At 34.2% G+C, this 27,697-nt stretch overlaps 1 protein-coding gene across 4 annotated transcripts; it reads right to left on the reverse strand.

The window, feature by feature from the left end:
* Positions 1 to 758: 758 nt before the first annotated feature.
* Positions 759 to 25,898, reverse strand: LOC123554471 (uncharacterized). 4 transcript variants are annotated; one of them, XM_053548065.1, is made up of 11 exons: positions 25,843 to 25,898; positions 21,884 to 22,106; positions 17,626 to 17,778; positions 16,604 to 16,887; positions 15,671 to 15,819; positions 12,046 to 12,075; positions 10,690 to 10,794; positions 9,765 to 9,909; positions 8,988 to 9,094; positions 7,347 to 7,459; positions 759 to 6,100 (listed from the first exon to the last, which is right to left on the reverse strand). In XM_053548065.1, the coding sequence occupies exons 2-11, from the start codon at positions 22,088 to 22,090 to the stop codon at positions 6,086 to 6,088; spliced, it is 1,308 nt and encodes a 435-aa protein (XP_053404040.1). In that variant the 5' UTR covers positions 22,091 to 22,106; positions 25,843 to 25,898; the 3' UTR covers positions 759 to 6,085. The 4 variants fall into 4 exon arrangements, with proteins under 4 accessions (XP_053404040.1, XP_045200585.2, XP_045200584.2 ...); XM_045344650.2 differs by lacking the exon at positions 25,843 to 25,898 and adding an exon at positions 22,543 to 22,560; XM_045344649.2 differs by lacking the exons at positions 12,046 to 12,075; positions 25,843 to 25,898 and adding exons at positions 14,591 to 14,620; positions 22,543 to 22,560.
* Positions 25,899 to 27,697: the final 1,799 nt, after the last annotated feature.

Here is a 27,697-nt window from a genome sequence, read left to right on the forward strand (position 1 = left end):
CATATGAAAGGGGAAACAATCTAGCATCATGTCTCTTTTTCTTCTCTTTCAATATTAATCAGGTTATAGATTACATACAAAAGTTAAAAGGTGTAAAAGGGGCATAATTTGGTAAAACAGTTGGACCTGTTTTGCATGTAATAAGATAACAGTGAACAAATGTGTTCAGTTTCATTCAATTCACACTCGAGTCTTGTGGTTTCTGGGAGATATCAGCTTACAAAATCTTAACCTAATCACAATGCTGTTGCAGACACCAAAGAACAGATGAATGCGATGTTTATTCTTCCAATAGTCGAGGTAAGAAAAAGGGTTACTTGAAAATGATGTATGCCCCATCACTGGAGAGTGCCTGGGTATAGGACCATCATGCTTTAAAGGACGATTGGTTGTTGTCACTATGTACATGATGGCATTTATTCCCTAGGTCATTAGGTCAAGATCATAATGCTTTCGATACTGAAAATGGTTTCTGAACAATACTTGGGAGAAAACTTGGATCTGTATCTGTCAAACTTTATAGGATAATTGCAGAGGATTAGTTAATAATCCATATCGTTTTGGAGTGAGCAGATAAAAGGTATAGTCACAGCTATTTTAAGACTGAAAATTACACACTCGTCAAACCCTGGAATGGTATCATGGGAGACATAGGTTTGTTTTACATATCATACATTTTCATGTTCATGTTTGGATCTAGAAATACAACTTCATTTTTCCTTTACTTTTGTGACAACTAACAAATAAAAGGAGAAAAATACAGTTAATATTTCTTTTATTATAATTATTAACCTTCATATAAATAAACATCTTTCAAACAATTACATCATAATCTGTTATAAACTTTATATATGTACAAAACAATATAATGCAAACAGTATTATAAAACAAAATGTCTTTGGTTGTCTGACAGTAATTTCTGTTATGTTTCTAAAATTGTACAATTTGCACAACATACGTAATTAGTATTTAAACTCCTTCCAGATAGGATAGTATTCCATCTTGTCTTATCCAGTACAGACCAATATCAAAAGCTTTTATTCATTAGTTTGTTCTTCTCTGTGATAAAATGCAGGTGATATACACAGTACCACAACAGTCTCCAAAATGCACCCCAAACACAGCTAGAAATGGCGGATATAATAGAGTTATCATTACAGTAGTTCGATCTGCAATGCTGTATTCAGCTCAAGTGAATTTGCCAGGCCAGGATCACAAGAGCCCAGTAATAATAGAGTTATCATTACAGTACATGTAGTTTGATCTGCAATGCTGTATTCAGCTGAGGTGGATTTGCCAGGCCAGGATCACAAGAGCCCACCCAGCAAGTGCCAAGCATGATCTCTCAAACTCCACATCAGCCAAATGCATGATCCAAGATCAAGCTACTGTTATAATGACCTCATTTTGCCAAATTATAATCTCATCAGAGGCAATGAACTAGGTCACCATTATATATGAAAGTAGTCGTGAATATGAATGGAAGTAATCCTTGCACAGGCAAAATGCAGAAGTGGTCTTTCACATTTGATACAAGTCATATCATGGGGAACTGAATTTTGTAGATTTTGAGGTTGCATCAAATCCACAGAATTAAATCCCAACGAACAAGCAAAGTTGCCATTCTTTTATCTGGATAAGTGGAAATCCACAAACTCGTATTCCCTCAAAATAGCTGATCTGGGCAAAACAACAGCATTTCTACCCATGAAGTTAACCTTTACAATGAACTGGTCTATCATCACATTTCAACAGTACCACTTATTATACAAAGGGTGTACACTGAAAATTTACTGACAGAATAGCGAACAGTGCAGACCATGAACAGCTTGCGCAGATGCGCAGGCTGATCTTGGTCTGCACTGGTCGCAATGGCAAAATCAGTCACCTTTTGGCTAAAAGTTAAAAGTTAAACAGACTAACAAATGATACAATTCCCCAAAATTATAAGAAATACACTTACTTAAGGCCTCTAAAAACTGATATCAACTTACTAGTACAGGTCATACTGATCACAATCATAAAAACATGTGAAACTTTAACAGCATTACAAACGATCTAAGAAAATCTCTTGGCACAATGTGTATCCTATATACATTCATTCTAGTAAATCAGTCAAAGACAATAAGGTCCACAATTAAAAATTCACAGTGGAAGGGAAGTACTTGTGCTTAAAAATATGGTGCAAGTGACCTCCCCTGAAAAATGCAAAGGGGGTTTAGTCAACAAAGGGAAGCTACATATAATAGAAAAAAATAACATAGTAAGAGAAACATAAAACATTTTCTTGTTTTCAGGGCGAATAACTTAAATATAAGGAAACAAATATTGAAAGTCAAAGAAGTAAAAGCCATGTCTCTCGCATGTTTTTAAATTATTTGAGCCAGTGCAGGAAAAACTGCCATGTGCACAAAACTTCAGATTTCACTCTGCTTAAATGAAGGACATATAAAAGTATATGTTTTATATTTTAAGCTTTACAGACAGTTTGTAGTCTTTGCTAAGAAGTGGAGATTGTTTTGAGCTGGCTCAAATATTTTCTTATCAAACTTTCATACTAGAACTGCATTCATCAACCATGTAGTAAATAAATTATTGAAATAACACAAAAAGAACAAGAGGACCATGATGGTCCTGAATCGCTCACCTATCCCCACATGACCCAGTGTTGAACTGAGTATGACGTCGTTATTTCTATTATTTGACAAAGTGACCTAGTTTTTGAGCACATGTGACCTAGATATCATCAAGATAAAAAATTCTGACCAATTTTCATGAAGATCCAATGAAAAATATGGCCTCTAGAGAGGTCACAAGGTTTTTCTATTATTTGACCTAATGACCTAGTTTTTGAAGGCACGTGACCCACTTTTAAATTTGATCTAGATATCATCAAGGTGAACATTCTCACCAATTTTCATGAAGATCTCGTGAAAAATATGGCCTCTAGAGAGGTCACAAGGTTTTTCTATTTTTCGACCTACTGACCTAGTTTTTGACTGCACATGACCCAGTTACGAACCTGACCTAGATATCATCAAGCTGAACATTCTCACCAATTTTCATGAAGATCCATTGAGAAATATGGCCTCTAGAGAGGTCACAAGGTTTTTCTATTTTTAGACCTACTGACCTAGTTTTTGACCCCAGGTGACCCAGTTTCGAACCTGAGCTAGATATCATCAAGGTGAACATTCTGACCAATATTCATGAAGATCTCATGAAAAATATGGCCTCTAGAGAGGTCACAAGGTTTTTCTATTTTTAGATCTACTGACCTAGTTTTTAACCCCACGTGACCCAGTTTTGAATTTGATCTAGATATCATCAAGGTAAACATTCTGACCAATTTTCATGAAGATCCATTGAAAAATATGGCCTCTAGAGAGGTCACAAGGTTTTTCTATTTTTAGACCTACTGACCTAGTTTTTGACCGCACGTGACCCAGTATCGAACTTGACCTAGATATCATCAAGGTGAACATTCTGACCAATTTTCATGAATATCCATTGAGAAATATGGCCTCTACAGAGGTCACAAGGTTTTTCTATTTTTAGACCTACTGACCTAGTTTTTGATCCCACATGACCCAGTATCGAACTTGACCTAGATATCATCAAGGTGAACATTCTGACCAACATTCATGAAGATCTCATGAAAAATATGGCCTCTAGAGAGGTCACAAGGTTTTTCTATTTTTAGATCTACTGACCTAGTTTTTATCCCCACATGACCCAGTTTCGAACTTGACCTAGATATCATCAAGCTGAACATTCTGACCAAATTTCATGAAGATCCATTGAGAAATATGGCCTCTAGAGAGGTCACAAGGTTTTTCTATTTTTAGACCTAATGACCTAGTTTTTGACCCCACGTGACCCAGTTTCGAACTTGACCTAGATATCATCAAGGTGAACATTCTGACCAATATTCATGAAGATCTCATGAAAAATATGGCCTCTAGAGAGGTCACAAGGTTTTTCTATTTTTAGACCTACTGACCTAGTTTTTGACCCCACGTGACCCAGTTTCGAACTTGACCTAGATATCATCAAGGTGAACAGTCTGACCAATTTTCATGAAGATCTTGTGAAATATATGGCCTCTAGAGAGGTCACAAGGTTTTTCTATTTTTAGACCTACTGACCTAGTTTTTGATGGCACGTGACCCAGTTTCGAACTTGACCTAGATATCATCAAGGTGAACATTCTGACCAACTTTCATAAAGATCCCATGAAAAATGTGACCTCTAGAGTGGTCACAAGCAAAAGTTTACGGACGCACGGACGCACGGACGGACGGACGACGGATGCCGCGCGATCACAAAAGCTCACCTTGTCACTTTGTGACAGGTGAGCTAAAAATGTGTTAGAAACATAGAAACAAAAATTTGCACTTCTAAAATATCACAGATTTCAGTATAAACTTAACATTACTAAATAAAGTGGTATCACTTTGGAATCTTAATACCACATTTTGTCTTAACTGCTTAGCAAGAGTGGACGCAGTGGTCTGGTGTTAACACTGTTTGACTACGCAACCAGGGTTCGTGAGTTCGAGCCCCCACTTTTCCAACTAAAAATTACTAACATTGGGATATGAGTCCTGTGTATGGGTGGTTTACATCTGGCCTGCTAAAGAACCAGGGAAGGTTCTGGAATTGTAGCATCTTCTTTATCTTGCACTATCCTCCCACTAAGATTACTAACAGTCTTCTGGAGGAGTCGCCCATATGTGTTACTGGTGGCGACTATAAATAAACTTGTATACAAACAAACTGCTTAGCAGTTGAAACAAAACAATTGATACATTCAGCTATCATGTTTGGTACATATATGGCATAAACACAATAACATACAGCAACAGGGAGAGCCTATCTTACTGGAAAAAGTATCTTAAAAAGAAATATTTATTAGAACTGCATGAATTTCAAATACGAGGTAGTTCAAAAAATAGAAGAATATTAGTTTCTGTAAAAAAAATAATGTAAAGATGGAAATAATTAACACTCAGAAATAGGCTAGTAAGTATGTAGTGTTAGAATAACCATTTTATTGATTAAATGGATATCAAAATTGATATCCTTAATTAAGAAAACTACAAAATACATTTTGAAATATTTAGTAGAATGTAAGTAAATCCATATTCTAACATGCTTGTCTCTGTTAAAACACGCTTACGCTAGAATAACGTCACATTAACGTGTGGTGACGTCAAAGTTTTTGTTGCGACCAAGAAAGAGCACTACTATATTTTATCTACTGTTTTTGATTAAAAGCATATTAGAATTGAAATAATTTATAGCAAAGCCGTGGTTTAACACTATTTATACACTCAGGTGGCAATACATCGTACAAATAATTTCACTCAGGCTGCGCCCTCGTGAAATTATTACGCCCGACGTATAACCGCCCATCATGCATAAAAATTGTTAAAGCACTCTTTTGCTATAAATTATTTCTTAACTAATTTACCTTTTGTTTTGAGTATAACACGGTCATGATTTCAGGTGAATAATAAATTAATGTATTGTCAAAAATCTTTTTTGAAAGAGTATTTTCTATTACAAAGTTCAGACATTTTGGACACCAGAAAGTTTTAAAATTTCAATTTCGGCTTATTAAGCAATGAAACAAACAGTAACTAAGAGATTCTCTTCACTGGCTTCAGATATTGCATGGCTTATGATGTTTGTCCCATCTCTTACAGTCACGGTACAGTAACAGAATACATTTTATAAAGGGAGATAACTCTACAGACTCTGGCAAATATCTATATAACCTAAACTGTGACACAGTTGTCTTTTCTTCTATTAAAATTCAATATTATTATAATATAAAAATAACAAATAGCAAAACATTTTACACACAAAACCATCTCATATATTTCTACTCAGAAAATGATTTATCCTTTTAACAGCAGTAAATAAACTGTTATTTTATGCTGTAAATTTTCTGAGATGTTAATCAAGTACTGACTTGACTTTATTTTACATGTATAGTATAGTTTCTCCAATGGACGGATTCCCACTAGCCCTTCCACATGTGCAATAGATGTTGCTACGATAAATAAATGAAGCCTTCTCATTTCTTCTTCTTCTGCAAAAGAAAAATATTTCTTTCATTTCAATTCCATTAATCACATCATTTAGAATCATGTTCATGCCAAGAGCTATACATACATGCATATATATATATATTAATTTTTTGTCAAAGTACCACCCTAAAAAGCAGCCAGACTGCACCAAATGAACTCAATATTTTGAAAGTTTTCCGGGGGAGGACCCCCATACCCCCACCAGCAGGAGGGAGACACACCCTCCAACACCCACCCCCTTTTCCATGCCTATAATTCATATCAAATTGTGATATACTGCTGTCAATAAAATTACTATCTTTTGCTTGACTCACCTTTCTAATCATCCATTGCAGAAAAAAATCTCACAAAACGAATATCAAATCTACATAATACTAGCTCTAAATCTCTTCATCTGTTTTGGGTTTAATGCCATTTTTCAACAGTATTTAAATTATTTAACAGCATGCAGTTGAAAGCAGTGGTCTTAGATTCTGTACCAGTACTAAACCTGTTCTCTACAAGTTACTTCCAACTTCTCCACATGAATCAGAGATGGAAGGCAAAAAGGGTTAAGACCAAAATTAATGTTATCTATCAAACTGTCAGGGAGAACATACACCTCATCTGCAGATCAAACTCCCAACCACATGAGCTGCAGACCTGTGCTCTCCCTATTAAGCTAGGTGGGCAGTACAGGTTAAAACTGTCAGATAAGAAATAGCAGCTTGGTGGTGTATACAACAGTAGTTTTGTGGTCACAGATTTGGGCTAGTCTCAATTATTTCATTCCTAATGTACACAACTTCTTTTCAGCAATCCAGGCAACAGTCAATTGATACAGATAATTTAAGCTGACAGTATTTACTTATAATAAACAGACTTATTACATACACGTTTCTATTCCCCGTTAAGTTACACTGGTACCGGAAACGTCAATATTTTTCCATACACTGACGCCTGAATTTCATATCGGGTGCCTGACGTAATTCAGAGTTTGTTCTTGCACTATTTTTTTCTGTTTAGTCCAGTATTGTCAATGCTGTTCAGGCTATTAAACAAATTTATAATATTTACGTTATATTTATACGTGTAGATGTGTATGTAATAAAAAGGTTATTATCTTTGCATCGGGAAATATGCACTTGTTCTTCAGCGGAAGAATATTGCGCTCCTAAAGTCGCGCAATATATCCACTGAGAACTCGTGCATATTTCCCGATACAAAGCTAATAACCTATAAATATTCACCCAGTTTCTTGTATTTTACCTTTTTGCCTTTCTTTTTCTTCTTCTTGAGACCTGATCCAAGTTTTACAATGCTGTTGAATACATCTGTGCTCAGTTTATGGGTAGTTCTTACTTTAACCCCGCCCATTTTCTCTGAAATAAAACATTATAACTGGTAACTACACACAAGTCATGAGTCTTTGAATATATAAATCTTACATGTACTCTGACAAGAAAAAAATCTTGTTAAAATTTTCCAAAACTCCAGTTTCTTTAGCCTCTCAAAACAAATAAGAAAACAAACTTACTGAGAGTTTACTCAAAGTTTATATGCCTGAATACAGGCATGCATAGACCTTATGTTTAATAGACATCAACAATAACAAGAAAAGTTATTTTGACTACTCAATTCTGCTGATCTGCTCTGTGTATCGGGTGAAAGCCTGTATCTCAAGTAATGTTGTGACTTTCATTTTAAAAATCTTTGCTTCCACTTACTGTTATCTTAGGAGTGCATTTTTTAGTGTTTCAGTGTATTAGAATCAAAATGATAAACAGCAAAAAGAGTGTTATACTAAAATTGAACACTCCAACCTGGTTTTATGCCATGAGAAATAATTAATTTGGGCTGGCCCCACACAAATTTTTCTATGGGATGTACACCCTCTCTTTTGTGTTTAAATTAAAAAATACTCTATATTATAGATACTAGATAAAGAATCCACCGGTAGGAATCATTCTGCATTTTTTACAGACAGACAAACATGAAGAATCAGCAAGCCAGTCAGCAGGGCTAAATTCAGCAGCAGTGTGGCACAAATTATTTAAAGCAAATGAACTTAACCACCACGCCTTCATTACAGTGTACTATACAGTAATTATATTCTATCAAAGACTACTATGGGCCAACTTTCTTGAATTAAGCTCTCTCTCTCTTTTTGAAGGGTAGGGGCAGCATATGGATGCCCCTATCTCTTCCTAACCCAGAAAAAAAATGTTACACACCACACATTTTTAAACTTCTAGATAAACATATATGAACTTTCACTGGAATCCCTATAAAGCTACTGAAGTAGTTTGCGCCACACACTTTGGAAAAGGAAGACTTATTAGTACCACCATCTTGCCTGCCCAAGAAAACAAAAATGTCAAACTCATCTACACTTTTTTGTGATTATTTGTACACAGGTTCATTTGAATCCACATATTAGTATGGAAGAAGTCTGAGCCACAAACCCGCAGGTAACAAAACTGTCAGGGTACTAGGACCATAACTCTGCAACTCTTTCAGTTTAGTTTATACTAATTCGTTTTTCATTTTAGATCTATTCTGATGAATGCTTCAAGCTTATATGAACCACTCTCAGGTCCACTTCCTGGAAAAAAAACATTACTGGTGTCATATAAGAAGGCTTGGTCATGACCCCAGGCTTAAGCTCCCAACACCCTAACCGCTGTACAACTATCCCCTTAGAATGACCTTGGAAAACAAAGGTCACACACATCTACTCTTCATGATGATCATTTTTATAAAGTTTCATTTGAATCTCTTAAATAAATTCTGAAGCACAAATATTTTGGAACAGACCAACCGATAAACAGATTTCCAGAGGACTCCTACAAATCCACCTTAACTTTGTTTTTGAGCCTAATGGAATTCAGAATTTTCAGTAACCGTTACCTTCTTTTCTATGTTCTAATGCTTCGAGTACTTCTCTACCAGCCAGATCTCCTATCCAATTATCTTCTAAATCCAACTCCTCTATACAGTCAGAGTGCATCAATAGTCTAAATATAGAAACATGGGACATGATTATTTAATATAAGTTTTTCTCCTTCTTTCCATAGGGTATATTGTTTTTGCAAATTTCAATTATGCAGCTGAAAACATTAATTTTTACAAATGGGATAGAAAGGATTCAAAACTGCTCTGTTCTTACTGAAGCCTACATTTGAGCCGCGCCTTGAGAAAATCAACATAGCGACTTTGCGACCAGCATGGATCCAGACCAGCCTGCGCATCCATGCAGTCTGGTCAGGATCCATGCTGTTCGCTTTCAGAGCCTATTACAATTAGAGAAACTGTTAGCGAACTGCATGCATCCTGACCAGACTTTGCGGATGCGCAGGCTGGTCTGGATCCATGCTGGTCGCAAAGCCACTATGTTGATTTTCTCATGGCACGGCTCATTTATTATTTTGAATTACTTTCTCACATAGCATAATAAAACAAATGAGGATTATAATACCAATTGGTTAATATATGATACTGATGTAAAATGTTTCCAAACTTTCAGCTTCTGATATATATATGAAAGGAGAAAATAACTATTAAACAGACTAAGATCATTATGGATCCTAACAAAATGTTTAGCAAAAAAAATTGATAAAATCTTTCACCTAAAAAAAATATAAATATGATAATACTATCATAGAACAAAATAAGAAAAACATTTACTTTTTAAACAGTCTCATGCATATAACTGGAGCAAATTTAGCACCGTAAGCTAGGTTATCTATGGCATTGTCCGCTATATGTAACTTGTGTATCCATGGACCTATCCGAGGTGGAGGTGGGGGCTCCTTCTTCTTTTTCTTTTTACCTTATCAAGAAAAAAAACAACTTCAGTTAAATACTGTGTTTAAGACTTTATCAATATTTCCATAAATCAACTATCCAAGAAATTATGGTTATCTCCCCTAACAGCTACAATTAGATTGTTGACTACAGGGAAAAAAACACAAACTTTTCCACCTATCAGGGAGTAGGGCTGTCATCGATAGAAACGATATCGATGTATCAACGATATATTTTTGTCGATCGATTATCGATTCCCATTTTCAAAAATCGATATTTTACAGAGAGAAAAAAGTATCCAGATAAACACCCAGACCCTCAAAAACAATTAAGTTCACAAAATTGTACATTTAGATAAATGTAAAAGAGAAGTGAAGGCAAAATAAAAATGAAAGATTTTATTAATTTTCATTTCTTTTATTTCATAAATACAAATACAACACAATCAAACAGTAATATGATAAGTATGCAATAAAACTAAAAATAGCATTTACAGGACGGTATATAGTATGCATATGAACTAAAAGGTTGTTAATCTAACTTAATAATCGGTATATCGATGTATCGTCGATATTTGTCTTCTGATATATCGGTATTGTCGATATGCCTAAGACCCAATCAATGACAGCACTATCAGGGAGAAACTGTTTTAGAGACATACTAAAGTGTGGGATTTCTGCCAGAAATGCATCAAATTTCAATAACAAACTACTCTTAGACTAGTAATATAAGTACAAATGATATCCTTTTTTTATTTAGAGATTTCTGATTTGTTAGAAATATAATAAAGTGGACAGAGTATCACCTTTTTTCTTCTTTTTCTTTTCTGGAGCAGCTTCGAGTATATCTGAGGCCTTGCCACTCTGTTCCCCACCACTCTCAGGTGTGTAACGAAGTTTGTTCTCCTTAGCTGAAATCATTAGAAAAAAAGATTATTCTATAAATACATATAAATACAACAGTAGTATTTCTTTCTTTACATCTTGTTCTAAAAAGGTCTGGACCTGTAAAAAAGGAGGTTTATATCTAAGATATTGTTAAATACTCACTATTTTTTTCCTTTTGTTATATATTAAGTGTTTACCGATTATGTTAATCTATCAAATGGGATGAAAATACGGGATGTGGAATTTTGTCAAGAAAAATCTTTAAAATCTTTATACTGCTTCTCTACAAATTTTAAAAATGGCACCTGAACAAAATTACTTAAAATGGATAATACATGTGCACTAAATAAAACATATGTTAGCCACCCACTTCACAAATAAAAATTATACATTATACGTAGCATTAAAACCTTCAGTCTAGCACAAGTCCTGCAAAACAACAAACACACAGCTGCTACAAATTAATGCATGACAAAATATACACAGAAAATGAACTATTTTCTAGCCCCCTTTTTTTAAAATGTTAACCGTAGTACAGCCAACATGCATGAAACATGTTTGATCCAGATGCCTTGATATATATACATACTTTTTTTGAAATCACTGCAAATGTTCATACAACCACTCACAGGTATATTCAAACAAACAATAGCCATTTTGAACATGGAGAACATGGAGAACAATTTTTTCAGTCAAGAATTTGCGGTAAAGTAAACATTCTTGCAAATATTCATCTCCCAGAATTATCAAATTGTATCTGCTCATGAACTAGAAATCAAACAAATATTTAATATAAGATTTGTTGTTAGCAAAGTATAGTATTTATGCTCCATAATCTAGTGCATACATGCTTCATAAAAATATGTTTTAATCCACAATGTAACAATTGAGCTGCACCATGAGAAAACCAACATAGTGTGTTTGCGACCAGCATGGATCCAGACCAGCCTGCGCATCTGCACAGGATCCATGCTGATCGCTAACAGTTTCTCTAATTGCAACAGGCTTTGAAAGCGATCCATGCTAATCGCTAACGGTTTCTCTAATTGCAATAGGCTTTGAAAGCGAACAGAATGGATCCTGACCAGACTGCGCCAATGTGCAGGCTGGTCTGGATCCATGCTGGTCGCAAATGCACTATGTTGGTTTTCTCATGGCATGGCTCAAATGTTCCATTACTAATCATTAAAGATTACATAATTCTCCATATTAGTATTAAAAGTATTCAATGCTCCATAATCAAAATGACCTTGACCTGAGCTAACAAGTCTTACCATACTCATCATAATTGTCATCTATGCTCACTAGTAAGAAAATAAAACAAATCTACAGTGACATATGTCACAACAGAACAAAAACAAAATTATTCCACTTTTTTTTTCTTTTGCTTGGCCCCTATTTGCCCACAACATAACAAGAGATTAAACGTCTGGCTTGGCATCTTTTTACTTTGAGACTTTTTGCTCCCACCAGAACAACTGTCTGCCATTTTATTTTTCTTGTGTGCTTGCTAGAATGAAAGAAATAAGTTGGCAGAAATCAGCCAACATACAAATTTTATATTCCATTCAAAGAATCTTCTATTATATAAGGTAATCTGGTGAATATAATTTTTATGAGTACATCAAAAAATTTCTACTTAACGAACGAATTTCTCAAAATTACATTCATTATATTGTAACTATGTAAAGTGCATGAAATTTCAATGTTTTTGCCAAAATGTCTATTTCATGGGGATATTACAGTCAAACTGCATTTGTTCGAACTCCTAAGGACCAGAAAACTTTGTTCGAGTTATCAGCAGTTCGCGCCTTTGAACAAAATGCATTATACATGGATTTTGCCGGTGGACCTGATGATTTCGAGCGAAGGGTGGTGTATGAATTATCTGAGTTCAAGTGAATGAAATTTGACTGTACATCATGGATTTCATTTTTGGACATAAAATAACATTAATTTGACATTTAATAGTCTGTTCGGATTTTTTTCATGCATTGACAATATAACCCACAAAATCCATGAAAATTAGTCCCCTACAATTACTGACGATTTTACAGTAACACAATTAATGTATACCAGTAGGTGGATAGGTTTGTGTCGTGGAAATGTTCACAAATTCAAAAATTTCGCAAAAATATCAGCCAGGGTAAAATTTCCATGTTTCACCAAGGTATGTCATTATCAAAATTAACTTAAAAACTATACAAATTCAACCTTTGCACTTCACTTTTAGGTAATTCGCAAATATTTCCACTCACAAAACATCTTGAATTGGCAATTCACTAACTTTTTTACCTGCAAATGTATCCGCTTAATATATAGAACATCCTTTAATACACTGAGGGTTCGCAAGCATAATTGTTTTCATAATTTTGCTTACCTGACATAATACATTACATTGTTTGTTGAAAAATCTTTATAGGAAAATATACAGCATAAAGCAGCTTATGTGGTCAAAAGCAAAAGAGGTAGAATTAAATAACAAAACATAATAACAGGTCAAAGAAAAATATGAAAAATAAGCAAACAATCTGGTTGGTACTCTGGTCTTACATCAAACAGGAGAAAAAAGCACAAGGGAAATGCTTGTCAAAGAAACAGAAAAATATTATATTACTCTGAAACTGTTGATGAAAAAACATTCATTGCAGTAGATAACTGGATAATACTCCTGGCAATTTTTTTTCATTTATTTCCCAAATAGTGAAAAATGCAAAAACAAAAAACAAAAAAAAACAGTCCTGTATACTTATAAACATATTAGCTTAAAATAATTTTGCATCATGAAAGTCATAGGAGTAACACCGTCATGTCATAAGTCATAGGAGTAACACCCGTCATGTCATAAGTCATAGGAGTAACACCGTCATGTCATAAGTCATAGGAGTAACACCCTATCTGCTGATTATCATATCATAAAAGTCATAGGAGTAACACCCAATCTGCTGACTTTCTTGTCATGAGTCATAGGAATAACAACCAATCTGCTGACAATCTTGTCATGAAAGTCACAGGAGTAACACCCAATCTGTTGACTATTATGTCATAAAAATCATAGGAGTAACACCCAACCAGTTGACTATCATGTCATAAAAGTCACAAGAGTAACACTTAATCTGCTGACTATCTTGTCATGAAAGTCATAGGAGTAACACCCAATCTGTTGACTAGCTTGTCTAAAAGTCACAGGAGTAACACCCAGTCTACGTTTATTAGAATGTAATTTCAAGGCAAATACATTGAAGCCAGTAACAGACACAGCACATACTAATTTGTTTAAGAATTTTGATCATTTAAAAGTGTCTGATAAGGAAACACGAACAAACAGAGAAGATGTCTGATCATTACAGGACTAAAACTATTTTGTAAAACTTTTCTTATGCATATACATGTAACAAAAAAACAACTCTATATAAAGTAAACCTCCTATAATGAAAGTAGTCAAAAATACACACATGTGAAAACTGAGATCTTGTGTCCTATAAAAATTCTATCACTTTGAGTGATCAAACTCAGGGCTATATACAATATATATGGTTTGTTAAAGTTCCTTCAGATGTGTTTTGTTGTTGTTGTTTTATGACTGTTTTAAAGACTGACACGCCTTTACAGAAAGAGTGATTCATTTTTCCCTACAGGTGAGTAAAAAGCCAAACTTGTGGTCAATAAATTTAAGTCTCTGCAAAAGGAAATCACAGAACTTTTTCTAGAATAGGTACAAGTGTATTTTTTTATATAAACTTTCATGGAAAGAAATGGAAATTATTTTGAATATTTCTGAAAGAACTTTTTTATGATGATTTTTTTTTGTACAAATACCTGTTGGTCTACCTGAACCATAATAACTGACTGTAATACAACACATAATACAGTTAAAATAACAAACATTTATCTGCTTTACTTGAAACACATTACACAGTGCCCCCTGTATCTGTATTCTATCTAAAAATCTAAAGTGGACTGGTCCATTACTCAATTTGGTCAGTACCATTTATCATTCAAAGGGATATTCGTTTAAAATTTACTTACTGAATAGCGAACAGTGCTGACCAAGATCAGACTGCATGGATGTGCAGGCTGATCTTGGTTTGCACTGGTCACAAACTTTTAAGGCAGAATCACTTGCCGCCAGCAGGCTAATGGTTAAGCAGTCATTTGCGAATTACTTTTGTAGCCAGTCAGCTAACTTTCAAAGTTGACTTTCTGACCTAATTTCAACTTGTCTTCAGCAATCACCTGCATTTAGCAGACAGATCACATAGTACAGGTATAAATGTGGTTACTAAAAACCGAGAAGAGACTTGAACCTCCCTCTTGCCCATACACTGTATGGTTTCTTTCTATGAAGAAAAAGTTAACTGCATGGACTTTAAAAGTGACAGTCAATGTCCTTTTTTACTGATTTTTCAAATAAAAATGTCTTTAATACTGTAATCTACTAATTCCTTTTCAAACCCTAAGACATACAAAAAGACAAATAAGATAAGACAAAAGGAAGGGACACTAAATTTGACAAATACATGTATATACAATGTTTTGAAGTCTACAAAAATGTGAAAAAAGAAATATGTAAAAAAAGGACTAATTCTCACTAGTATCAAATTTGCCAAATTATCAAATTTTATAGTAATAATGAATAGAATTGTAGATTTTACTAGGAATGAATAATCAATCTACTCTTAGTATTTGGCTTTCTTTTTATTTCAAACATCAATGAAACCAGGGTGCCAGGTTACAAAACTAAGTATGGAGACCAGTCACAAATCTCTATCAGCTGATTGGTCCTTTTTAAGCAATATAAAAAACTGACCAATGGTAAGGCTGCATTTTCAGACTGGTCTCCAAACTCACTAAATTGTCAAGCAAAATAACCTGAAAAGACATTATTGGATAACCAACCTGCTGTTTTAGTAGCCTCTTCCTCCTCTAATTTTTTCTTCGCAGCCTCAGCCCTTAATAAGGCCTCCATCTCTGACTGCTCCACACACAGTTTGATCAGCTCCATTGCACCCTCACACTCCAAGTTGTTACCATCTATATACAAATCTCTGAAAAGTATAAACAATATACTATATAAATACTCCAGGGAAGTCAAAATTAATTAATAAAATAAATACAGTAAAACAAGGATTGCTCAAGGTCTCAAGTAGGGGATAAGCAAATGCCTCGAGTTATCCACAGTTTCAAGCAACCCAAACATAGATAATATATGAAAATGGCCAGTCTACACATAACTTGCTCGAGTTAGCTCTGGTACTTGAGCTATCGATGCTAAAGTGAACAGTGTTTCACTGTTCTATGCTTCACACTTGTTGGCAACTGTGTGATTGCAATCCATCTACTTACTTTTATTACAAACTAAATGTAGTATAATGTAGGTATTTCAAAAGAAAATGGTTCAAAACATAGTTCACAGGTTATTGTTTGGTTTGTATGAAACAATAAAATGACTACAAAAACTACTAGGACATCCCTACTATATGCCACACCTGTAAGTCAATATACAAGTACGTTCCACTCAATCATTGGGACTTTTCTGTTCATTTGCCCAAGTCATTATTTAAGAACATTCAAAATTGTAGATGCATTTTTTTTCATACCCTATTCAGGTAATATGCATAGCATTTGCAAATATTCAACTTAATTTTTTTTTTTTAAATTCACAAAATGTATGCAACCACATTTCGAATTTTATCAGGCAAGCTTTAACATCGCTCCTAGTAGCAAAACAGCAATAAACTTTTAATGTTTCAAAGGTGCTTTCCCCTTAAGAAAGAAAAATACCCAGCACAAGTACCATCTAACATTTACACTTTTTTTAAATGTAATTACCTGACAGCTGTAGTAGATATCATTTTTCCGAGAATGGTGCCACTTTTGACTCCAAGATCACAATAACACAGACTGACGGACAACATAGTGATATTTTTCTCCAGACCTTTACACAAACTTTCACATCCTTCGTCACCAAATTCATTGTAGTCCAGACTAATTTTTGTTAAAACTTCAGCCACTTTGAAAGACCGAGACAACCTCTCTACTCTATGGGAATCCAGTAGACAATCCATCACTTCGAGCATTCTGATTGGATAAAATGGTTTCTCTAGTAACAATGCCTGAAAAGGAGGGCAATAAATGAACCTAATTATCAATCATTTTATAACAACATTAATATTGTACATTGATATTCACAAAATTTAATAATGTAACTCATATTCAGCCAAAATTGGGCCAACTCAAATATAGAGTTTCCATTACTCTTTTATTTTTGTTTGTTTTGGGTTTAACGCCGTTTTTCAACAGTATTTCAGTCATGTAACGGCGGACAGTTAACCTAACCAGTGTTTCTGGATTCTGTACCAGTACAAACCTGTTCTCCGCAAGTAACTGCCAACTGGTGGAGGACTAATGATTTCAGACACAATGTCATTTATCAAATAGTCACGGAGAACATACGCCCCGCCCGAGGATCGAACTCGCGACCCCGCGATCCGTAAACCGACGCTCTACCTACTGAGCTAAGCGGGCGGGTTTACTCTTTTATAGATTATAAAATCTATGAGAAGATCCTTTGGAAGCAAAGAACGCAACCAAGCAAAATCATAGCGGACTCAGTTTGACTGAGCCTGTTCATGAGGTATTGAAATGTGCATCACCCCTCATGCCCCCTAGCACCAGATTGAGCATAATGCTATTACCGGTATACAGAGTAAGTGAACTCCATGATCCAAAAGAATCATAAAACATTATAACAAAGATATGAAATGATCAGATGATCAACTATTTAGAGAGTGTAGTTGGTAAACAGGCCATTTGAAATCACTAACTAGTAATTACAGCACGTATATACTGACCAGTGTTGCAGTATTCTCATATGACATGGGATATTTCCAGATGTACAGATCTCGGATAAAGGTGTATCTCTCTTGTCTTAATGCAGCAAGAAACGGTTCTATCAACACAGGTAAAGCTCCCTCCTTCTCCATTTCAACAGATTCCAATATAAACTGAAATGTACATAAAAGTCATATCAAAATCTGTATGATAATAATTACTGTAAACGCACATATTTTCACGGGTCAAAATTTCACGAATTTGAAATTCTGAGTATGTTCATGTTTAATATTCGCGAAATTGTAAAAATGATATCCTGCATGAGTTAAAATTATACTTATGGTGAATATTTATGCGAGGATTAATTTTCGCAATATGTAAGACCTTGCGAATATAGCGAAAATTAAACCCTCGCGAAAAATTTCTGCTCTTACAGTAATCATTCTGTTACAAAATCAGAATCATAATCCTTAAAATTATGCATACTGTAAAATCATTAAATTTCATGGGCATGAATTTTCGTGGTTTTGGTCAAAACGGCAATTTCGTGGGGATATGAATTCATGGATTTCAACTTTTGAACATAAAATGAATGGGAATTTTACTTGTTCGTTGGGATTAAATTTCGTGGATTGACACAACCACGAAATCCAGGAAAATTAGTCCCGAAGGAATATTAATGATTCCACAGTATTTTACAAATATCTATAATTTATCATGATAAAACTATCAAGGAAGAGCAGAACTGATCAGTCACGATTTGCTCCCCTGAGTAGTAACTGTATGAAACTAGTAAATTATGTCTTGAATTTTTTACTTGGTTATGTTGCTTTGCTTAAGTTAATACAGTGTAATTATCATGTTGTAACTTGTAAGTTATAGCCTGCTTTGCACAGCTCGTATGTGCAGTAAAATTTTAAATAAGTGCACTATTACAAGAGTTGCCCATAAGACAGTGCTCTCACCTATCTGACAGCTTCTGAGTCAAACAAGGGCTGTATCTTGGCAAGAATTAATTAACCGAGTTAGTTATCAAATAAAATTTATGACAACCTGCATGCAAAACTTCAACCAAATTTTCTAATTCAAACAATGGCAATAATTTGAATCAGTTTAAATAAATTGATGTCCTGTGTGAAGTTTCATTCAGTTGCTACTGAGATGCAGCTTGGCTGTTATTTGTAAGCAAAACTTTAAATGCATTTTCTAAGTCAAAGAAGGGCCATAATTTAAATTAAGTTCAATGAAGAACTTTCTTACTTACTGACTTAAGTAGGGCTGAGGACTGGGAAGCATTGTGTGATGTTACAATGCAACACATAAAGTCGTTACTCAGAAATAGCTTCATAAATAGTTGCACACCATTAACCAAATTTCCTTACTTGAAAAAGGCCATAATTTGCATTTAATTCAATGAAAAGTCATCTAAGTTGGTTACTTCAGTAGATTTGATGATTAGGAAGCCTAACATGAGGTTTCATTTCAACACATTTGATGGTTATTGAGACATGAACTTGCACAAACAAAGGTGTGACATCGACTTCAAGGTGAGTAGAATAGCTCTGACTATTCTTCAAACAGCCAAGCGAAAAACCTCAAGGGTTTCTGTTCCATAATTTGATTTTTTTAGAAATCTTGGCTACTGCCTTCAAGAAACTACAAGTATAACTGCCAGATGAAATGTTATGCAAAACAGATTTTTAAGTCTATAGGAGAAACTCCCACTGGCAGTCTATCTACTGGCATTTCCTTAACCTTAAGCCTGCAGGATGCAAGTCCAGATTCTGCCTTTGCAACCAGTGCAGACCAAGATCAGCCTGCATATCCATGCAGGCTGATCATGGTTTACACTGTTTGCTATTCAGTCAGTAAATTTTCAGTGAACACTCCTTTGAATAAGAAGTGGTACTGCTAAAATTGAAAGACAGACCAATCCATTTGAACAAGAGATCACAGAGTGATCTTGGCGCCCACCAATGTGCCATTTTGGAGTGTTCCAAATTTCAAGACTTACTGACTAGCTCAAGGTCAAATTTCATTTACGTACACAACACTGTGCATGTGGTCCAAATTCGAAAGCTGTAGCTTGAGAAATGTGAAAGTAGGTCACTAGATCAATCTTAAGGTCAAAGTTTAATTTGGTACACAAAACTATGCAAGTGGTCCAAATTTGAAGGCTTAGCTTGAGAAATGTGTAAGTAGGTCACTAGGTCAAAATCAAGGGTCAAATTTCACTTCAGAACACAAATCTATGCATGTGGTCCAAATCTGAAGCCTGTACCTTCAAAAATGTGAAAGTAGGTCACTAGGTCAATGTCAAGGTCAAAGTTTGTTTCGGTACACAATCCTATGCATGTGGTCTAAATTTGAAGCCTGTAGCTACAGAAATGTGAAAGTAGGTCACTAGGTCAATCTTAAGGTCAAAGTTCATTTCGGTACACAAAACTATGCATGTGGTCCAAATTTGAAGGCTGTAGCTTGAGAAATGTGAAAGTAGGTCACTAGGTCAAAATCAAGGTCAAATTTTATTTCAGAATACAGAACTATGCATGTGGTCCAAATTTGAAGCTTGTACCTTCAAAAATGTGAAAGTAGGTCACTAGGTCAATGTAAAGGTCAAAGTTTGTTTCGGTACATAAAACCCTGTATGTGGTCCAAATTTGAAGGCTGTAGCTTGAGAAATGAGAAAGTAGGTCACTGGGTCAAAATCAAGGTCAAATTTCATTTCGGAACACAAAACTATGCATGTGGTCCAAATTTGATACCTGTACCTTCAAAAATGTGAAAGTAGGTCACTAGGTCAAAATCAATGTCAAATTTCATTTTGAAACATGGAACTATGCATATGGTCCAAATTTGATACCTGTACCTTCAAAAATGTGAAAGTAGGTCACTAGGTCAAAATCAAGGTCAAAGTTTTTTCAAGTGCACACAACTATGCATGTGGTCCAAATTTGAAGGCTGTAGCTACAGAAATGTGAAAGTAGGTCACTAGGTCAAAATCAAGGTCAACTCATGTCAAGGTTCATCTTGCCACTCAAAAATATACATGTCCAAATTTGAATGTTGTAGTTATTGACAAGAAGATTTTAAAAGCTTTTCCCTATATAAGTCTATATGAACCATGTGACCCCCGGGGCGGGGCCATATTTGACCCTAGGGGGATAATTCGAACAAACTTGGTAGAGAACCACTAGATGATGCTACATTACAAGTATCAAAGCCCTAGGCTTTGTGGTTTGGACAAGAAGATTTTCAAAGTTTTTCCCTATATAAGTCTATGTAAACCATATGACCCCCAAGGCGGGGCCATATTTGACCCTAGGAGTATAATTTGAATAATCTTAGTTGAAGACCACTAGATGATGTCACATACAAAATATCAAAGCCCTAGGCCCTGTAGTTTTGGACAAGAGGTTTTTCAAAGTTTTTCCCTATACAAGTCTATATAAACCATGTGACCCCCAGGGCGGGGCCATATTTGACCCCAGAGAAATAATTTGAATCATCTTGGTAGAGGACCACTAGATAATGCTTCATACCAAATATCAAAGCCCTAGGCTCTGTGGTTTTGGACAAGAAGGTTTTCAAAGTTTTTCCCTATATAAATCTATGTAAATTATAGAAATAAACAAAGGGCCATAACTCACTCATAAATTGTTGAACCAGTCTGATTTTCTGGGGGACACAACTAGGGTACCAATACATCATTCTGACAAAGTTTGGTCAAAATCCCCCCAGTAGTTTCTGAGGAGATGCGATAACGAGAAATTGTTAACGGACGGACGGACGGACGGACGGACGGACGGAATGACGGACGGGCGGACCACGGACGCAGAGTGATTTTAATAGCCCACCATCTGATGATGGTGGGCTAAAAATTTAGCACATTAAGCTATGGCCTACTGAACAATAAAATAAATGGCATATAAGCACTGGTAAATTTAAACACAATTAGGTTATCATGACAGTACCTTGATCTTCAATGGTGTATTCTGCTAGAGTGGATTTTCCAGATCTAGATCCACTAGCTATTTGCGACAAGTGTGATCTGGCCTGGCAAAATTCACGAAATGTAATAAACCAAATTTCTATAACTTTAACCGTCAACCTGTTGGTGGCAAGTGATTCTGCCTTTGCAGGCTGATCATGGTCTGCACTGTTTGCTATTCTGTCAGTAAAATTTCAGTGAACACCCCTTCGAATAATAAATGGTATTGCCCAAAGTGAATAATGGACTAGTCCATTTTAGAAATTTAGCAGGGTAAAGGTTAATACCTGTGCCAAAATTGCATTATTTTCCATGCATCCCCTAAGAGCAGCTGCAATTCTGGGACACATTCTAGAGTCTGTATTATGACAATTGCGTTCATAACACTTCAATAATCTCTGCATAATATCCTCTGCATTAGCTGGACCTTTGGCTTTCTTTTTTCCTCCTTTCTTCTTTCCCTTTTTTCCGCCCTTCTTTCCCTTCTTAGGCATGATGTATTACTTTACCCTGGCAAAAAAAAAAATTATGAAGATGTTTGCATTCAAAAGAGCAATCATAAACTGATAACAATGTAAAATGCATCTATGAAGAAAGTGCCAAATTTAGACATTATCTTAAAAATAATGAAGAGGCATTTTCACAAGTGTTTCATTTAGACAATTAAGCTGTGCAAATTTAAGAATTGCGGGATATACTGGCATACCTCACTTTTCAATTTTGGGATATTTTTCCAGTATTCCAAATTTTCCTGTATAAAATCACTGACATTTACCATTGTAATTATTCCAAGAAATAGATTAAAATTCTTATCTTATCTCACACAGCGACCTTGAGCATGTTGAGACAAAATGAAAATAAAATTAGTTTGGAAAGAATGCTTATTTGCACAACTGAATTTTAAAGAACTGTTGGGACTATAAAAGTATCTGTCAATAAAAACAACCTAGTAAACATTCCCAGTGTCTTTTCTGTTTTCAGAGTACTAGGGACACTAGGGATAGGGCCAGTTAGAAGTTGTGACTAAAATACAGGAAAATCACAACAAAATATATAGATTTTTTTTTACATTTTAGGGATGATACTGGTGTCAGTAAAAATATGGAAAACGCATCCTTAATTCTGGATATAAGATTCATGACTGTCTTTAGAATATTAAAGTAGCATAATCACTTTCATTATAAAAATAAAAAAATACGATATTTCAATCAGGCTTTAGGCATGTCCCACAGATTAGCCTTACTTATTTGGCTTATCGGGATGACTTATTTTATGATCTGTTATTTTATAGTTGTCATCCCTCTAAGCCTTACCTGTATCTGCATTTTACTGTTATGAAAACGCTAAAAAAAAGTCATAAAATACTGGTCAAACTTACTTGCTCCAATAAATTAAACATTAATATTCACGTAGAAATTTCCCATGGGTTGAATATAACTCATACTTTTAAAAGAGACTTTAATCTTCAGAAATATGTGTAAATATCATATGTACGAGGAGATTTCTACCCAGACGGCGGTTTCAACGCGGTAGGCCTAATGTACGAAAATAAGGTTATTTTCGCGAAAATAAGATTTTTTTACGAAAATAAGCCATATATTTTTTATTTCTTTATTTTTTTAAATTCTTTCTTTGGTTTCTTAAAGACTATATTAGTATATGCTTCCATACGAAAAATGAGCGATTTTTTTATAATAATAAAGAAATAATCATCATTTATATGCAAACCGCGCTGATTTTACTTACGAAAATAACCGTAATAAATGCGAAAATAAGGCATATATTTTATATCAGTTCTTTTTTCTAAATTCTTTTTTTAGTTTCTTAAAGACTATATTAGCACATTCCTCCATACGAAAAATGAGTGATTTTTATTCAATAATAAAGAAATAATCATCATTTATATGCCAACAGCGCTGATTTTACTTACGAAAGTAACCGAAATAAATGCTAAAATAAGCTATTTCTTTTATATCAGTTTATTTTTTATATATTTTTCTTTAACTTTCTTAAAGACTATAACAATACATGCCCCCATACGAAAAATGATTAATTTGAATCTTATAATAACGAAATAGTAAGCATTTATGTGTCAGCCGCGCTGATTTCAATTACGATAATAGCAGTAATAATTGCGAAAATAAGCCATATCGTTTAAACTTTTTTTTTTAAATATCTTCTTTTACTTTCTTAAACACTGTAACAGTTAATGCCTCTATGTGAAAAATCAATCATTTTTATCTTTTAGTGAGAATAACGGGAATTATTAACGAAAATAACGGGAATTATGTATTAGATTACGGGGATTTCAACTACTATATTATAAAATAACTTTAATAAAGTTACATATTTTAAATCTCTTTTTATTATTATTTTTTTATGAATGATACATGCATCTCATTTCAATGGGTTTCATCCCAATATAAATATTTGTAATGTTATTCAAAGTAGTTTATGATGTTAATATTTCCAATCATAAACAGGAAAACGTTATATATATATGCAGAGAGATGCAGGTTTCGCATTTTAATAAACGGGAATAAGAATTACTTTTTTTGGTGAAATTTCCGTAAAATACATAGAAAAATAGTTTATTTCATACAAAATAACGATTTATGTCCCTTTGAAATAATATGGTATATAATAATATTTCTCTCCATTGTTCCCTTTAATTGCTACTACAAACAACATATCACTTTTGATTGGATTATCACACCTTGATTAATTGTTTATATAAAGCACGTGTATATTATCAGCAATGCGCATTGCAATTAACAATCAATTAAGCGATTGTGCTGGCATCGGGTAACGCTTTGAAAATATTTCTTTCTTCATATAATCGATCTCTATCTTATCATTAGTCTACCAAATTTCAGTAACTTATTTTCGCATATAAGAAGTTATTTTCGTTATGATTTGAGGTATGTTAATAAATTTCGCTAATTATTTCATAAAATTGTTGGACTAAAATCATTAATTTTCTCTTCATAAGTGTCTTATGATCGTATCTATATAATGATATAAATTCAAGTTGAATTAGATAAAAAATAAATAAAATATAGCTTATTTTCGCATATAAAAAGTTATTTTCGCAAGCGATTTTGACGCATGTTAATTAAAATCGCTAACTATTTCCTAATTATTGGGCTAAAATCACTTAATTTTGCTGTATTAGTGTCTAATGATCGTATCTTTATGATGATATAAACTAAAGTTCATTTAGTTAATAAATAAATAAAATATAGCTTATTTTCGCACATAAAAGTTATTTTCGCAAGCGATTTTGACGCATGTTAATTAAAATCGCTAATAATTTCCTAATTGTTGGACTAAAATCGTTTTGTTTTGTTTTATAAGTGTCAAACGATCGTCTCTATATAATGATATAAAATAAATTGTAATTAGATATATAATAAAATATATATGGCTTATTTTCGTAAAAAAATCTTATTTTCGCGAAAATAACCTTATTTTCGCACTTTAGGCCTACCCGTTTCAACGCACAGTGGACTGCTGATGACACTAAATTGCAAATTTTTTTATCAAAACGCAAAATACACATTAAAAAATGTCAGTGAGGCAATTTTATGCTTTAATGTCATCATAAATTCATTATCAGAGATGTAATCATTACAAATATATTGTAATGTACCAGAAAACATTCCCAACGGATTTTATTGGGGACTTAATTCTTAACAGAAATATATGCAGAATAAGTTTGGACGTAACAAGACAGCGACAGTCAAAAGTTATCACACTGTCGTAGCCCAACTAACTAGATACAAAAAACGAAGGGTGTGGAAAGTGTTGTGTTTTTGGGCCATATATAATGCAACTAACTGTACAAAAATATAGACTATAACACCATCCTTTAAAGCGGACATATGGTAAATGTCACTCTGTGAAATCGATCTATCTTGCAGTTGAAAATTGAGACTACCCGCTGTCATCCTATTTGTACTACCCACAGATGTACTAGACTGATGCATGTGCAACTAAATCCGACTAAAACAAGTGAAAATCGGGCGAAATCGATGTATCGGGCGAAATCGGTGTACACAATCGAGTTTTTTAGTTTTTTGGAAAATTTTATCAGACGTATTTATCAGTACGGAATTAAAAGAATGAATGCAAGAATATTGCATAGATTAAATGATAAGACTTAAAACTGCATGTTTTAAAATAACAACAAGTACAGATTAAAAGAAATTGATAGTATATTTTGCAATTTTTGATATAATTTTACTTTTTGTTTGGGTTGTTGTCATCCACACTTTTCACGCCTCCTTTGAAGATCCCTTTCGGCGATAAATGTCGGTATACGGTATACAATTCCTGATTTGCCTAGTATTAAAAACTATAAAACTCCATCGTGCCCATCTCCAGAAAAGATAGGGTATAGAATATGAAGTTATACTGTGTTGGATTATATATCGATTGTCAAGGAAACTCTTAATCCGCGAGAGGATTTGACCAACCATAAGTTCGCACTTTTCAAAGACTATAATAGAATCTAATCGGATCAGGTCAGCCTATTGTTTGTTGTATACCGGTTTGACAATATCGTTTGCAAGCATAATTCTTGTGTCGCACATGATGCTTTCCCCCAGAAACCATGCTGGAGATGGTACAGAACACCGAAGGACACTACACGCTTCTTGCTTCTGCAAAGATATGGACCGGTAGTGGACTTGGTCAGACCTTATAGTCGGTTCATTTAAGCACCTAGAGTGCTTATGTTGTATTGTTACTTGTCTTGCCGACTCAAAATAAAATTTATCTTATCTTATCTTATCTTATCTTACCTGTCGTCCTTTTCACTTTTATTAGGTGTTGTTTTTTTTGATCAAACAATATATTTGTCTCGAAGATCTATTTTGTGTTAAAGCTGTCACTTTTGAAGTTCCATCTGAATGAGTTTGTTTTAGGTAGTTAAAAGGTTGCATGAATGCTGCACTTTTTCTGGAATGCTTCAGGTGGAAACAGTATTTTTAGTTGTAAGGTTTGGAAGCCGGAAGGTATATCAGGCTGATTAACATTTTGAATATGAACTAATGTATCTTTGATGAGTCTCTTTTAGTTTCTTCCGGACTGCATGCTTTGAATTCCAGTAAATATTTGCAATCAGGGGATATCTTTTTATAAAGGGCCTGTCATGTCTTTTACTCTTTAATTCCTAATGGGAGAAAGACAGTGAGTTTTGACGCAATATATTTTTTATGATATGTTGTTTAGTGTGGATGAGAAACTTTCTCATAGATCTTTAGATGACAGTCAGAAACATTTGTTCTCCCTTGACAGCTCCCCGTGGTACTTATCAGATCATGAGGTAGAATTGACCTCATGACAGATATGGCAGAAAATCGATACCAGGGGAGACAACAGCTATATGGTATTGGTAACGGGTGACCGGCATTGCGATGTCGATAGTTATTGCCTCCGGGTATTATCGCCTGGATGTTTATTTCAGTTTCAAGAGGTTTTCCATAAGAAATTAAACAAGCATAATTGACATGCACTTTTAGTTACAAACTATGTAAAAGAAGGGACTTTTCATAAGAAATTTAGAAAAAGTCATTTTTACCATAACAATACTAAATATGTAGTTTCTTAAATGCTATTTTGTATTTTTGTCTTTCAAGTCACAAAATATCAATAAATAAAACAAATAAATTTTAGAATTGACATTGTAAAATCATGTCGATTTATAAAAGTTAATACTGCTCTTACTTTTCTGTGTGACTTTTTAGAGTGATGAGACTGTAACCATGACAGTAAAATAACCATGTAATCCAAGGTAGAATGGTGTTTTCTAATAAAATCTATAAAAATATCCTTTGGAAGCAAATAATGCAACCAAGAAGATCTAAAAGAGTTGTAAACAACCCTTGGACGCAAACTGGTAATGGCTTTGATCTGCAATATTCAAGTTTTGTAAAATCAAATTCAATCTTACAAATTGGTTGGATATTGCTTTAAGACGATCGATCTAGAACAAAACCAGTATCTCCATATAGGGTGCTGTATTGGCAGCTGCTTTCTTTGAATGTGACTTTTCCTGTTTCCTGGCAAGGGTTGACATTGTAATTGTTATTAAAAAA

The sequence above is a fragment of the Mercenaria mercenaria genome, chromosome 7, assembly GCF_021730395.1.
Source record: "Mercenaria mercenaria strain notata chromosome 7, MADL_Memer_1, whole genome shotgun sequence".
NCBI lineage: Eukaryota > Metazoa > Mollusca > Bivalvia > Venerida > Veneridae > Mercenaria > Mercenaria mercenaria.